The sequence below is a fragment of the Centroberyx affinis genome, unplaced genomic scaffold (genome assembly GCF_046629955.1).
Source record: "Centroberyx affinis isolate AG114_WGS23_722 - 3 ecotype Tasmania unplaced genomic scaffold, CSIRO-AGI_Caff_v1 ptg000297l_1, whole genome shotgun sequence".
Lineage (NCBI taxonomy): Eukaryota > Metazoa > Chordata > Actinopteri > Beryciformes > Berycidae > Centroberyx > Centroberyx affinis.
This window is the reverse complement of record NW_027278975.1, coordinates 118,094-134,577: the sequence shown is the minus strand read 5'-3', so window position 1 is coordinate 134,577 and position 16,484 is coordinate 118,094. Positions and strand designations below refer to the sequence as shown.

General features: G+C 43.5%; 1 protein-coding gene across 1 annotated transcript in view; it reads right to left on the bottom strand.

Moving 5' to 3' along the window:
- Positions 1-5,124: 5,124 nt before the first annotated feature.
- The window catches only part of LOC139640835 (transmembrane protein 132C), an 89,510-nt gene continuing 78,150 nt past the window's right edge, over positions 5,125-16,484 (bottom strand). Inside the window, exons 6-9 of the mRNA XM_071515014.1 lie at positions 15,665-15,873; positions 9,832-10,105; positions 7,988-8,179; positions 5,125-6,294 (exon numbers count right to left, since the gene is read on the bottom strand). Coding sequence (XP_071371115.1) covers positions 5,125-6,294; positions 7,988-8,179; positions 9,832-10,105; positions 15,665-15,873 — 1,845 coding nt within the window. The remainder of the gene's footprint in view (positions 6,295-7,987; positions 8,180-9,831; positions 10,106-15,664; positions 15,874-16,484) is intronic.

Genomic DNA, 16,484 nt, shown 5'->3' with positions numbered 1-16,484 from the left:
AGGAGGGAGAGTTTTTTCTCTCTCTTTCTCTCTCTCTCTGTTGTATGTGTGTTTGTGTTGGTCAAGATATGATTATAATCTTGTCTATCTGTCAATGTTTTCAATGAAATTACTATACTAACATTTGTGACTCCATAGTGTAGATTGAATGTCTTAAATATCATGTTGGATATGTATCAAAACAGGTGATCAATCAATAAAATCAATACTCCAATTCAATCGGGTCTATCAATATATTAAGGGAATGCATTTACCCAATATACCCTAATGAAGGCTTCTTGCTGCTGAGTTGAGTGTGCGATTTTACGATTTGATTACTTTTTCCCATTGGGGGGAAAAGAAAGTGATTTGCTACATTTCCCAGAATGCCTTTCAACAACCTCCCTAAAAAATGGGCGTGAAGTTGTTGTATTCAGCTCCTGGTTACACAGTATGTCTAGGTGGAGAGAGTGATAGTGATAGTGATAGTGATAGTGATAGTGATAGCATAGTAAGAGCAACAGAGCTATTTTTTCCAGTTGAGAAGAAGTGAGTCCCGCCCCTTACTCAAAATGCGGCATGTCTTGTGACTGCATTGCATTCTGGTAGACAGAGGCTGTTGTTTCTGACATTTTCTCTGTCACAGCTGCCCTGAAAATATCTTGACGCCATGTCATCTCCATTTGGCCATTTATCTGTTTGAATAAGAAAAAAAACACCAAACAACAAAACCCGGAAATGCAAGGTTGCCAATAGCTGATTGTAACAGTGTTAAAGTGTTTTAATGGGGATTTTTTCTTCAACAGTAGAAAGGCCAAGCCGTGGTCCATTGATGGCTGTTTTGAATTTTGCAATTTAAAAATCTCACCTTTCAAAATGTCTCTGTATGACTTTTAATAGAGACTCTACAACTTTCTCTAAAAATCAGTGCTATAAGATTTTCAAAATCACACAAGAAAATAGTAGTTACAACTATATTTATCTCCTTAAATTGATGGCTTGTTGGCATTCTATTAGAGCCCAATCCACGGCCTTTCTAGTGTTAATTCAGTGTTTTGGTGTAGCACGGAGCGGATCAGTAGCAACGCAGTGTGAGTAGGGAGGGGAATCAGTCAACAAGCTGCTTGAACTAACTAATAAAAGTATGAAGAGAGCCACTAAACATGCATGAAGGTGTCAGGAGGAGCTGTGTTCATCGCAGCCTTGTTGACATAACAGAGCTAGTGCTGATCTATGGCGTACCTATTTACACTCTAGGTGGTGCTAAAGTAGCTCAGCCCCCCCTCTTCCTGCTGATGGTAATGTTGTGACGGCGACTGATTAACAATCTGATCCACACTGCAAGCAATTGCACAGCAGCAGTTAACATAATGTGAACATTTCTCTGCTTGATGGAAAATAATAATAATACAAAAAAAAAAGGCAATCAGCCCACACCACTGTGACAATAATAAAGTTCATCGAGCAAAATGCAATTTTTCAGCTGACTGGCTTTGTTTAGGAAGTTTTCAAAGATGATTATTGTTTGCACAATTATCTGAATCATAAGAGATCCATTTCCTAAAAGAAACATTTCCCACCTTGCCTCGATTATTGCCCCACATTGAATCCACAGACGCCCTGTTTGAGGAGATCCAGAGCAATTTACATTCCATTTTGTCATCGGTAAGCTTTTCAAGAGGCCTCCAGAGATGGAGGTTAATGAGACCATCATTGGCAAAACTTTAAACTCGGGGGCTGCAGAGGAAATGTCACAGTATGTTGTCCAGTCATTATTCAATTTAAAAGCCCTTCCATACAGGGGTTGTCATGTTAGTGTACTGTGCTCTAATAGATGTGATGAGAGTATTAATGGACATTGCCTTTCTCCTCTGGCCAGCGCTAAAGAGGAGCAGATTGCATTGTGTGTGATACTCACAGGTTTTGTTGTTTATTTTGGAAGATGTGTTTTCTTTATTTTTGTCAAAGTTTATTTATAGACTTACTGACTTACTTATTTACTATTACGGATTTATGGGTCAAATAATGCCATGCTATTTTATTTCATGACAGTAGGGGGCAGTACCTCTCCAAAGGGTCACTGGGACTGGGAAAGTGCGCGCGGGCACCGATCGCGTCCATAATCCAATAGTTGGAGAAAAGGACAGTCGGTGTGCTGTCTCAATTCCTTTTCCGACTGTTTGCAGATTGGTTGTAACCCAAAAATCACTCAAAACTGAAGTAGAAAGCTTATAAGTGTTGTGTGTATGTAATGTAGGTTTATCGTTACACTACATGGTTGATAACTAGGTTAAAAATACTGGAATAGTAGCTTCCTTTGTATGCCCCGTAATGGCGGTTTTGCCATGTACTATTTTCTTTGTCCTTTTATATCAGTTGTCGGCTCCTGGGCATTTACATCACTATTTTTCAAGGTAGCATAATTTGTAGAAACAATTGGTGTATGGAGATATAATTTACATTGTTAGATTAGTTAAGAGTTACCGGTGGCTAATTTAATGTATTCCGGTTATCTTAAATTTAGGTGTTAGGCCTAGCCTCTATTCGCATTAGCATTCTTCCGCCTCGTTGTAATGGTCGGCGGTGTCCCGATCCTTACCAGTTTCCATGGGCACTTGGTTACTTTATGTGTTGATCTTTATGTATTTTGACAATTATCTCAGGTGCAAACATATTAATTCTGTTATTAGTATACAATAGTATGTATGAGTATGTAAACTATTTACACTAATGTCTTCTTCGATAAGAAAGTTTATGCTGCATCTGGTGTATGGTGAAAATGATATGTGAAACGATGGAGAAATAGAGACTGTGTGTTGGACTGAGATGTTTTATTTTTGTTATACAAAGCTGAATTAATTTGTGATAAATACAAAAGGGTACTATTAGACATATAGTGAACTACACTCACCGGCCACTTCATTAGGTACACCTTGCTAGTACTAGGTTGGACCCCCTTTTGCCTTCAGAACTGCCTTAATTCTTTGTGGCATAGATTCAACAAGGTGCTGGAAACATTCCTCAGAGATTTTGGTCCATATTGACATGATAGCATCACGCAGCTGCTGCAGATTTGTCGACTGCACATCCATGATGCGAATCTCCCGTTCCACCACATCCCAAATGTGCTCTACTGGATTGAGATCTGGTGACTGTGGAGGCCATTTGAGTACAGTGAACTTATTGTCATGTTCAACAAACCAGTTTGAGATGATTTGAGCTTTGTGACATGGCGCGTTATCCTGCTGGAAGTAGCCATTAGAAGATGGGTACACTGTGGTCATAAAGGGATGGACATGGTCAGCAACAATACTCAGGTAGGCTGTGGTGTTTAAACGATGCTCAGTTGGTACTAAGGGGCCCAAAGTGTGCCAAGAAAATATCCCCCACACCATTACACCACCACCACCAGCCTGAACTGTTGATACAAGGCAAGATGGATGCTTTCATGCTGTTTACGCCAAATTCTGACCCTACCATCTGAATGTCGCAGCAGAAATCGAGACTCATCAGACCAGGCAACGTTTTTCCAATCTTCTATTGTCCAATTTTGGTGAGCCAGTAAAAATTGTAGCCTCAGTTTCCTGTTCTTAGCTGACAGGAGTGGCACCCGGTGTGGTCTTCTGCTGCTGTAGCCCATCTGCTTCAAGGTTCGACGTGTTGTGCGTTCAGAGATGCTCTTCTGCATACCTCGGTTGTAACGAGTGGTTATTTGAGTTACTGCTGCCTTTCTATCGGCTCAAACCAGTCTGGCCATTCTCCTCTGACCTCTGCCATCAACAAGGCATTTTTGCCCAGAGAACTGCCGCTCACTGGATATTTTCTCTTTTTCGGACCATTCTCTGTAAACCCTAGAGATGGTTGTGCGTGAAAATCCCAGTAGATCAGCAGTTTCTGAAGATTGTCTTGCCCATGTCTACATGCCTAAATGCACTGAGTTGCTGCCACGTGATTGGCTGCTTAGATATTTGTGTTAACGAGCAGTTGAACAGGTGTACCTAATGAAGTGACTGAGTGTATGTTCTATTGTTTTTCTTTAAGAGAAAGATGTCTGGTTATGTCTAGCCTGAATTTATGCGAATGCATACAGAAAAGAACAGAAGAAAATAGTATGATGATGCATGTGAGAAATAAACATAATCCAATAGTTGGAGAAAAGGACAGTCGGTGTGCCGTCTCAATTCCTTTTCCGACTGTTTACAGGATTACTTTAATCTGTCAACGGCACCAAGCCTGGGACCCGTTACATGTGGCTTGTGGGTAAATTGTCATCTCATAAAATACTCCCGCTACCAAGATGAATGTGTAATTCATTTACTGTTTCCCAGCCACATTCCCTCAGCTAACCCCAGCAAATTGGCAAATTGTCCCTCAGGATGTGAGAAAGGAGTGGCCTTAAGATGTTGCGGTCAATAAAAGCTGATACACACTCTTGACATTGTTGTATATTCCTTAAATGATATGAAAATACAATATACAGAGCAACAATACAATGCCTTGTAGGAGACTGGTCAGTATATACATAGCAGGTCTTCTACTGTGTTAAGGAGGATGAGGATGAACTGGAAAGTTGTGCCTTTTTTCTCCAACCACATGCAGGACTTTCTATTGGCTTGCTTTGGCCTTTCCCAGAACTCCTCCAAAGAGTAAGGATCTGGCATAGGAAATTAATATCCAAAATGTTACAAAACTTCCAAAACCATTTAATGTGTACACACACCCTGAACATCTATCTAGTCATATTACTGTACGTTTTTAAATCTACATGTCATCTGTATCACGGGTCATAGTCAATGCAGATCTGTCCTGGGAACACTGTTTGATTCTATCTAAACTCATAATAATAAAACCATGATAAAAAAGGTAATTATGAGATAAACAAATGGTCAAAAAAAACCCCAGCAACAACAAAAAAACAACCTGACATCCTCATTCATTGACATATTTTTCAAGTTAGTGATTTGCCATCAGTCATATGTGGTATCATGTCTATTTTTGTCCTCTTGAATTCAGTGACCCTTTGGCAGTTTTGGGTAATTCAGAAGAAAATTAGCTCCTCTTCACCTACCTAGGGGTCCATTTTCTGTCCAGACCCACTTTCCTATGAAAGGCATAAGGGTGAGTTTGTTACAAGTGCACAGTGCACTACGCCACCTCTTTTAAAGCACTGTCATTTAACCTTTCCATGTAGTTGCGCAGCTCCTTGGAGTCTCCCAGCTCCACGTCTTGGCACACCCACTTAATGTCCTGGCTGTGGCTTATGCTGAGCGTGTTGACTGTGGGGTAGCTATTGTCCGGCGGGATGGTGGTGAACGTGGTGAACTTGACTCGCTTCCTCTTGGTGGTGGGTGAGTCTCCTTTGCTGTCCTTGGCCGAGCAGCCCGTGTCCGCCGCCCGGTGCACTTGGCCCTGCACGTTCTTCTGGGCCGAGCCCCCGTTAAGCAAGTGGCTGCCCTCCTCGAGCCCGCTGCTGGAGTCCATCATGGAGGTCTGCTCCTCCTGCTGGGGCGACAAGCTGACCTGGCTCTCCAGCAGCTCCGCCTCGTTCCCCAGCCACACCCAGTCGTGGGCGTGGTTCATGCTCTCCTGGCCCTCGATGGACAGCTCCTTGTGGCGGTATTTGAGGGTGTAGGAGATGCAGTTGATGAGAAACACCAGGATGGCCAGGCAGAAGACCCCCAGTAGGGCGTACATGCCAATCTCCAGGTCCGTGAGCCCGCGTGCCGTCTGGACCAGGTCGTCGTCCATGTTGCGGCCGCGGGGGAGGTCCACCTGGGCGGGGAAGTCGGCGAAGTCGATCGGCACGTTCTGGCTGCTGTCGTCGGACAGTTTATCCCCGTTGGGTCTGCGCATAATGGCACTTCTAGTGGTGGTGGCCCTCCTTAAGACGCCGTCCTCCATGTCGGAGATGGAGCTGCCGTAGTAGTGGGTGTCAAGGCCGGTCCTGTCCTGGGAGGGGGACAGCCTGCCTCTGTTCTCCATGTCTTCTCCGTCTGGGCTGTAGTCGCTGCCCCCTCCCCTGGAGCTGTCACTCTGGCCGAACTTGACTCTGACGTTACAGTTCCCCGCTGCCAGGATGCTGCGGCGCTTGAACTTCTGGCAGAGCTCACAGACAGTCATCTCCACCCTGACCAGCAGGCCCTGGCCCTCCGCCTCCGTCACGATGACAGGCCATTTCCAGGAGGGGTCCTGCTGCACGGTCACTACCTCCTCGTCCAGAGAGGTGGCTGTCAGGACAAAAAAGTCAGGGTTGTACAGGTCTAGAGGAGCCATGGAGCCGTCACTGAACTGTAGCCAGGCGCTGATCAGGGCCTCCTGTGGAAACACACAGACAGCATTCACATACACAAAGACAGAGAGTTAGAGAGATCACTAAACCATACAGAGAGAGAGAGAGGGAGAGAATAGAAGAAGTCTGTGGAAGAGACACAAGGAGAGACTTGCTTTGCTTTGGTATTAAAAAGAAAAGGAAATTGTACCGTAATCAGTGCTGCAAAAATAACAAAACTAGCCTCATTTCATAAAAACAGACTGGAACAAATGATTTTGCTTTCAATTTATTGCAAGGCCTTGTTGCTGGGTAGTCAGATATATTTCAGCATCAACCAGATTGTTTTAAGGCACTGGCGGCATTATTCCATCGTCTTAACTGGGACTCGCCTCCCCTACTTTTTAGGCGCCTGTTCCTGTACAACAGGTGGGCAAAAGAAAAAAAACAAAAACGTGAACGCTACTCTGCCAAGAATAATGTTCTTCTCACAAGAATAATGGAATGGTAAAAATAAGACACACAAAGATTGTCTGTGTTTAATGTCCCTTTTGTAGATGCACCACAGAGATTTATGTGTGGAGCTTTCTAATGGTGTAAGTCGAACACTAGCTCAGTAAGTCCCGTGGTTTCGCTAACTCAGCGGCTATTCCCTCTAAGCTGAGGGGGATACAGATGAAAAGATAGGGGGAAAAGATCAGACACTAACATTAAAGATTGTTCATGCGAATGAGGATTTGCCATATACAAGCATCTTAAGACCTTTTCCTACTGCAATTTCGCAATTTGCCTTTTAATATTGCCAGAGGACAAATCCCCGGAGGCACAAGAGGAGATCCCCACTGTGGTCTGTCAGTGCTCTCTAATTACTGACACCAGAGGACTTACAGTACCGCCTGCTTATCTCCGTGCAGACATTTTGCGTTTGGAGATAGGGCAGATAAAGTAGCCTTCCTATCCTTCCTCACTCGGGGGAAAGGGATGAGGAGGAATGAAAAGGAGCAGCGAGAGAGTGTTTGAGGGGGCCTGATGGGCAGATCAAAGGGGCCACAATGAGGGAGCTGGGGCAAATGAGAAGGGGAAGCAAAATACGATAGGACAGCTCAAGTTTGGGCTGTAAGTCATATTTTGGTACAGAAGCTGTGGTGTTGCTTTTGCACGCTCCCAGATTAAGTTTCCCGTTTCTATTAGATGCCCAAGGAAACACATTCTGTCACACTCTGGCTTTCAAGCCTTGGAGTTAAGAGGGTTAGGAATGCAGTGGAACAAACAAATACACGTGTGTTTGAGCACATGCGCGCTCGTGGCTTTCTTTGATCGTAAAATTGCTCATTCAAGGACTCTGATAGTGTGAAATGGAATCTGAAAGTATGTCTTTTGTTTTGGAAAGTACAGCAATCAAGGCTGCAGAACGCACATCTTTGGCCTCAGCAGATACATAAACCACTCTCTTTTATCAAAGGGCCGTCAAACCAAGGAAAAATACATGAATAGATGAAAGATTATCTCCAGGGGATAATAATTAAGGGCGTAAAAGAATTTAACATTATTCTATGTGTCAATCAAACCTGGCCAAACTAGTTGCAAATGATTCTTGGGGTTTAACACCATTACATCAGATGGCTAGGCTTGCAGCTTCAGGACAGTTCAGATAGCATCATGTAAGATTCAGTTACGGAAAAGTATACAAAATCCACTTTCAAATACTACAATATGTTATGTGTATTATGGTGTCCTGACCTGTTTGGGACTCTGCAGGACCTCCTGTGTGGTTGTGGTAGCCAGGATGGCCCTGTTGCTCCCTGGACTGAGCTGCAGGGACATGGAGAGGCCCGTGACCAGCTGGACCCCCAACTCTGTGATGGTCACTTTGTCATCCACTACGGTGATGGTCTTCTCCGCCAAGATGGAGTCTGACAAGGGAGACAACACCTGGGAAGAGAGAGAGAGAGAGAGGGAGAGTGAGAGAGATTACAGATTACATTTGTGACATTAAAGGCATTTTAAAAGAAACGCATGAATTGAGATTTTTTTCTGCAAATCAAGTGCAAGTTTTGCAGTGCAAAAACACTACAGGAATGACCGCTTAGCACCAAAGATGTCACCAGAATAAAAACAATAATCTCTCGGATTGCCACTTTAATTTCTGATCATTGAGGTGATTTAAGAAAATGTCTTTCCAGGCATTTCATCTGACATAAAAGGCTCACGAGCACCTGTGCAATATGCAAAAAACGACACACAAAAACTACTTTTTATTTTATCTCTTTACTCAGGTTGAGTAGATCAAACAATGGCTCCACTTGGCTGCCACCCAACCTCCCTACCTCTGGTAGGTAAGAATCCATTCCCTTTGATTATTACTGGTAATCCACAGGAAAGGCACCCTTTAGCCTAAATAGAGAGACGGGGAGTCTAATTTCTGTTTGTGATGACTGCATGCTGTTTGAGGCCCATGTGATGTTTCTCTGCTTGCATCCATATATCCAAGTCCTCCACATGTACCGGTCTGTGGGGGGCGTGGCTGTTGGCGGTGAAAGGTATCTGCGGCTGTCAGACTTTGGGCTTGTTTTAACACCGAATAAGTGTTTTCTGATCTATGTTTGTTTTCGTGAAAGTGTTCAGCTGCGTCTGTCCAAACGGGCGGGGAGGGCGGGGGGGGAGGCAGGTGTGGATGCTTGTGGAGGTGAGGACACGTCTGCACATAGACAGATGGATGAGCCCTCCATGCCAGGCAGCACATCCCTCTCACACACATGCCATTAGGGGACTGATATTCATCCAGGAGGATGAGAAGCCTGAGGAGCATGACAAACCAAAGGGCCTAGGGGGAGGGCCGTTCGCTGTCACCACAGCCCAAAGCAGCCTCCCAGAGCCTGCAGCACATACTATGACGCACTGATAGCTACCTGTCTGCACTAGACAAAAGGAGGTAGCAGTCAAACCACCATCTGTTGTTGCCCCTGAAATAAAAAATATGTTCAAGTTCCTCCAGTATATTATTCACCTTTCATGAGTTTGTTTTCAAATGCATTTATCGAGAATGGAAGGCATGGAAGGTGGTATGTGTAACATTTATCATTACCACATTCTTTTTCAGACGTTTGTATAGTTACTGTAACAATTAGATTAGTGCAAAAGATTGGCAGCCTTGATGTTGCACTTTACATTGTGTTGGATTGCTTTACAACACAAAGGGATACGAAACAAGCAGACAGCACTGTTCGTCCAGCATTCTCAGAGTTTCTTGCAATGGCAGATTGAACAAGTGAATGCATCAAAGTTATCAAGGGCTGTTATTGGATCGTATCCGTCTTGCTCTCCACAGGAAGGGGGGAGGAGGACAGGTAGTAACATTCTGTTTGAGATGGGAAGCAATGGGAAATTAGGTCTTAATTTTGAGAAACACTGGCATGAGATAGAGGGCACCAATCGTCTTGACCATGGTTTTGTTTCTTTATGGTAATTACACCAACGTACCCAAATTAATTTGACAATGATATATTGATTGTTTGATTGTTTAAAAATGCTGTCCGTACCACCTTTAAGCAGTTGTTTAGGGAAAGCGCTGACACATGGCCTACCTGGATAGTGGTCATTCCCATGTCAAGTCCCACCAGTATTCTCCCGTCCAGCAGCTGTGCGATCTGCGGGTCCTCTACCTTCAGGAAGTCCCACACTAGCTCTGTGATGTCCACCTGCCAATCAGTGCCCAGCATGAAGCTCATCTGCCCCCGAGGATCAGCTGACTCAGCCACAAAGTGGGTCAGCACTCTGACCATGGCGTGCTGGTACTGCAGAGTGCAGCTTCGTCCTCGTCTGTCTTCATCGTCCTCGTCCTCGCTGTCCCGTGTGGACCTGCCATTTAGAAGAACAGTCCAATAACACTATACAACAAAGCAGTCGGATGGGTCAAAGACACATTCCACGTAAATTAAAGACGCAGGCTCAAAATGTTGCATGTATGAATTAAGTATTTGGGAGCTATTGTGTGCGGATTCTTGTTTTTAATTTACATTCATTTGTTTTTCAGACTCAGCACCTGGAAAGCAGATGTGCATGTGTTTACTTCACAATTATTCAAAGACACATTCTAACAAGATGATAATGTCAACAGGGACACTAGATATCGATCTTCCTTGTTTTTTCTTGTTTTCCATTCTTATGTACACTACTTTGAATAAAACATTTCAGTCAGTTCACATGTGCTTTAAACCATTTTATCAAAGCCGTAATACCCCAGAGGACGCTCTTATGGGTACTTCAGTGCTGCTGGCAGCACTCGGCTGCTGCTCAAACCTATTGCATCACTGTCATACCCATAATCACAGCAAAGAATGGCCTGTCGGGTGTCATTGTTATATTAGCGCATAAAGACAGACAGTGTCTAAAATGATTGTGGTTTAGGGAATAGAAAAAAAAGATAGCCTCACTCTGCATTGATGCTTGCTTTGTGTGTATTTTCAGCAAGGTTTAAACTTCAACTGATCTTTGTCAGGCATAGATTCATACTGCAGTGTAAGCCATACACACATATTTACAGAGATGAAGATCAGATGAAGATGAAATGTTGCTGATTAAACAACTAACAGCGCATCAATCTAGTGTATAGATATTGTTTTTTCTATCTCAGTGTCGCATCTGTAGTATGGAGCACCCAGTCAGGATTTTGAATGTGCATACACCTCCTTACTGCTTTACTTAATAGCTTCCCTGATAGCTCTGTTGGTAGCAAATCTAATTTGATTACTGTAGGCAACAAATCAACCTCCAGAGGCTGAGCTATGTCTCAGTGGGAACATTACTTTGAGCGTAACAAACTAGGTTTAAATGGTTACAATATAGCAACAATAATAGATTTTGCCCATAAGTGTTTTTATTTTGCTTCAACAAACAACTTTAAAAAAAAATACAGATAAAGCACCCTGAGATGGTGAGAAAGCAATGTTTGATCGGTTGATCTGGGAGAATAAATGCTGTTACAGCTCTTCAGTCTTACAGTGGGACGCAGTTGGGACTCTTGCAAACAGCAAAGTGCTTTGTCAACAAAGCTAGTAATCATATACTATAGGCCCACACCCACCTTGCAGTGTCTAATCATCGGCATCTTTCCCTCTTTCTCCCTCCTTCCCTCCTTCTTTCCCTCCCTCCCTCTCTCCCTCTCTCTCTCACACACACACACACACAAGTTGAGATCATGATAGAGGGGAGAAGAAAAGAAATTAATCTCTTAAACTGTTCTTTCTTCAGATTATCCGCTCTGCTTGTCTCTTTCTGTCTGAATCCCCTGAGAAATCTGCCTGCATGCGGAGCTGTGGGAATAAAGATGTTAGCTGCACGCAGTAGAGAAAAGCCTAGAGTACAGTGAGATGTGGAGTTAAGGGCTCAGGACCTTCACTGACAAGATAGGACAGATTTCTTGACATGGGTTATTTCACAAGCTACTGAATGACAGGCATTCACAGAGGGAATCATTTCACTGTGGAAAATGGAGGGTCTCGGAAAGAAACCTTTTGGCTTCGTCATACTGCAATATCGCAATCACGACACCAGTAAAAGGTTCAAGATCAACAAGTGATCTAGCCGAGTGATAGATGACAAGATCACCGACAGTGAAGGTTATTGGACTTGATAGCTTTCTCGCCCAGCGGCAAGTCTCTGGACATGAGAAGAGCACGATGTCACATTTTGGTTACAGAATGTGCCTTTGAACATAGCTTAAAGGAGGGGTATAATTTGCTTTTTCAGCAATTTTATATAATTACCTGGTCTCTATAAAATACATCTGTTAAGTTTTTTTTCAGTAAAAATCGTTTAGTTATAGCTTTAGCTCTTCACTTCCCAGTGTTTGTTTCCCACCTACAAGAAAATATGTCGTTTTACATAAGCAGCTTCTTATGCTAATGAGCTACTGCTCTGATTGGCTGGCCATTCTGGAAGGCCCGCCCTCCTCTTAGCACTGATTGGTCGATTTCAGACAGTCCAGTGTCTACATAGACACTGGAGCAGAATCTGACTGGCTTGTACAAATGGACGTGATTTATAGTTGGTGACTGTGGGGAAACGGCATAGTAACATGATTCAATTTTTTTACTGTGATTGTTTCACATCTCCAAGAACCAAAATCACTATAAATACTAAGAATTGCCACATCCTAGGATTCCCCCCCCCCCCCCCCCCCGGTTTAAGAACAGAGTAGAGAGAGGGGAAGAGAGTGGAGATGAACATGCAGTGGCCACAGCACCAGACTGGGATGGGGGCCTATTGATCGGGCCACAGAGGGTTTGTAGAGCAGCTGTTTTCCCTTTACCTTACCCTGCTAATATGCCTCTGGCTTGTAGTTTAACAGTTACTCTTTATTTGAAACCTAGTGAATAACAACAGATTGGTTATGCCTGAGTAGGCCCTACATGACAGCTTTATTGCATATTCATGGCTGCTAATTCATCCATCATGTCAGCTTTTATTTGCTATTCATTTGGCTTCTATGTAATTTGTAACACACATAAGTGGAATAGTGTGCCAGCTTACCAGGCAAGGATGTTTTTGAGTCAATACTGTTTCTAATTGAATCAAATACATGGTGCTTTTTCACTGGGTTACCATAGCCAGTCATGGTTACATCAAAGGCCCTGAACCAAATTCACATATAACCTAAAAAAAAAAAAAAGCTATTCTAAAAGTGACTGACAAGGCTCATGATACAAAGATCGTTGAATAAACATACATTTTCCTTTTACAATTCCTTACAAATTAATGTTAGAAAAAATTTAGATGTTCAAACAGCATTTGAAATTTGTCCATTCTTGCCCAATGAACTCACACTGGTACTCCTCAATTTTATAAACGGCACAGGAACACCTTATGAACTTTGACATATTGATTGAATCAGCATTTACACATACATTTATACAGACACTTATACCTTAGTCAGGTGTAATGGCTGAGTAGGACTCAGGTGTAAACAGGCTGTTTGTATAGTAGAACCATTTTAGCTGTGGTATAAATCTAATGTGCTGGTGGCTAGGCAGCGATCTCAAAATCTAATCTAAGGTTAATCTAATAGACAAATCAGACTCAGCTCAGAGAACAACCTGCTTCAGAAAGCAGTTTTTCTTTCCGCTTCATTCACTCCCATGCCCAGTTCTGGCTTAAGAGGAGATGCTGCATATTAATGTTTGTGTCATGCTGATTTTTGTTGTGCCCCGTGGATCCTGTGCTGTATTTGTTTTGGCATTTTGCTGCATGTTATTTTCTACTGCAAAAACATAATGAAGGTCATTTGGACAGCAATAGGCAGTGTTGTCTCTATATACAGTAGCTCTATCCAGCAACAGTAAACGTTGTTCAAATCTTCTTTGGAATTCAGGAGCAGCTGCTTATTTTACAGTAGATAGAGAAGAGTCAGTACAGTTTTACAAGTCGGCACTAAGGACAAGATGAAATATTAAGTAATGAATGGATGCTTATTTATAAACACAATAAAAAAAACCCCAATATATCTTGGAAGAAGTATTAAAGGAGTTGTGCTGCCTGAGTGCTACGCCTACAATTAGGCCTGCTGTCTAGGAAGGCTTATCTTGTCCATGTTTTGACAGAGCTTAGAGAGGGGAAAGGTGGGGTATACAGGCAGTGACAATCAAACAGTGCTAACAGGTCTGATCTCTCTCTCTCTCTCTTTTTATTTTTTCTCTTTTCCCCCTACATTACCATAACTCTCTTTCCCTCTGCTTGCATTCTCTGACTCTCTCTCTCCCTCTCTCTCTCTCTCTTTTTTTTTTCTCTTTTCCCCCTACATTACCATAACTCTCTCTTTCCCTCTGCTTGCATTCTCTGACTCTCTCTCTCTCTCTCCCTCTCTCTCGGTGTGGCCATGACTTGCCAGCCTGGCAGAGGGAGGAAGGTCCCAACACAGTATTGTAGCTGATTGGCTCAGCTCCTTGCAGGCTTATGGACAGTGGACCAAATGCCCATTCCTGCCAACAGGCGTGCTGCTACTTTGCAAGGTCACGCCTGTTATTCCCAGATAAACAAAGACGGGTGGAAGACAGGGAAAAACAAAGCTCTCGGCGGCCCATCGGCAGCGGTCTGGCGTCCACAATGACACAACACAACTCGGCTGTCCCCGCTGATAAAGGCATACCAACACACAGCTGGGGGAGCGACATCCTCGACAAGCCACGGCATTGTGGAATGCTGCACCTCTGTCAGTCAAAACAAGAGGAAGGCGAGGATAATTAGTGGAGCCACACTGGCGCGTAGGTTGACTCCAAGTCCAAGTCCAACCTCAACGCTTTTCCTCGAGTAATTACAGCAGGTAGGCTGATAGCTGCTCCGCCAATTGATGGATGTCAACAGCTGCAAAGTAGCAGTGCACAACAGCGTTTGGCACAGGTACTGCTGGTGATGAGGCCCCAGGGGAGAGGTCTGACCTCAAGACAGCTCTAATAATGTTCCGTCCTACTGAGGACCAGGAGGCGCCACGGCAAGCCACCTTAAGCCAGTCACAATGACAAGCTGTATTGCACAGGTCAGCCATTCTGTTATCAGGATGCAGCTGTCAGTAGACTGGAGCTGGAGGAAGACAGGTGGAGTTGAGTTGAGTCACAAGTCTCCTCATTATCTCATCTAAGGCCGCCATGATTGAAATCGAATACATGGGCTAGAATAAAGGCTATACATTACCCACTTCAGCCAAGTTATTATTCATGCAAAAGTAGACAAAGGTCTCTGATTATTATCATTTATTTATTGAAACTATAAAAGGGAAAATGTAATAGCAGACACTTTTGATAAAGAATAACAGCCAGAGTTCATTGCATCCCCTTATAATATATTTTTTTTCGGTATCAAATGCAAATAAAAAGTTGTGGCATGAGAGCCTATTCCATTTTGTTGTATAATGTAGGCTGGTCGAATTATGCTTGAATTGCATTTTACATGGTAGATGAAATGAAAAATATGAAGTGGGAAAATAAGCCTTTGGCAGAATCTGGCACATTTACAAAAAACGCACATTGTCCATAATAATTAAATGTGATTAAGTATAGAGTGAGTACGTAAAGTTCTCTGGTGTAAGCTCACCCTAACTCATTCTGTTGTCTTGCAAACATCGAGCAAGGAAAGTGAGCAGGGAATCTGTTAATTAGCTGCAAGATAGATTGTTGCGTCCGCTAAAGAGGGAGACTGCGGATGAAACACTAAAACCTAATGTGATGCAAAGTATTTAGTATGAGTAAGCAGGACGAGCTTTGTTCATTTTTGACCTCCAGCTTTAGAGGAGAACCCGTTCTGCCGTCCAGTATCCAGTCTATCTTGGAGAACATAATGACCAGTACCCAACGTGCCACATGAATATATTCACAAACACACACACAAAGCACCGTATCAAACAGATGAACACATGGAGCACTGTACCTCTGGTTGCTGGCTATGATGGGCACCCTCCACCCTTTGATCTGGCTCAGCTCGGTGTCTGACACCTCAATCTGGAGCGGGAGGCGAGGGATCCACACGTTGAGCTCCAGCTGAGCACTCAGGTAGCTGTAAGTGAAGTTCACCATCATCTTTACCTTGCCCTTCATCTCCTTGCCATTGACGAAAACATAGTCGCACCTGTCCGACACCTGGACGGGAGGAGAGGGAAGGATTAAGAGAGACAGGATTGAAGTTAAGCACTTGAGACAGCTGCATTGAGCGACTACACAGTGAATTACACCGTGCAGTACAGTACACACACTGTAGGTTAGGGCTTCAAAGTTGCCCACCAGGCTTTACATTACAGAGCTCCCTACTGATACAGTATTTCTGTAACTACTTTGAACAAGATGAAAGGTCCTCTATCTGCTCCACACTCCAGAAAAGGAGGAGGAGGACAGCGAGGACATGTTTGAACCCGGGGGAATGCAGGTCGTGGTCAGCTCTTCTATAATCGTTCTGCCTACGGCTAAAAGCAGGGCCGACAGATGGAGACTAGGAAGAGGAGAGCAGCTCTCTCTTGATAACATGACAAACTCAAAAACCTTTACAAAAAAAATGACCTGGCCAATTTTGTGCTATGGAAAGGCAAAACTCCTTGTGGCTTTGACTAACTCTTTTTTTTAAGCCACCCACACGCCTCAATTTCTCTTTTACTTGTATCAGCCTCTGATCAATGTCCAGATTCTCTCTCCTGTTCTCTTTAAAAGCCTTCTGAAATGGCCATGCTAGCAATACAAAAACCTAACATATACAAACA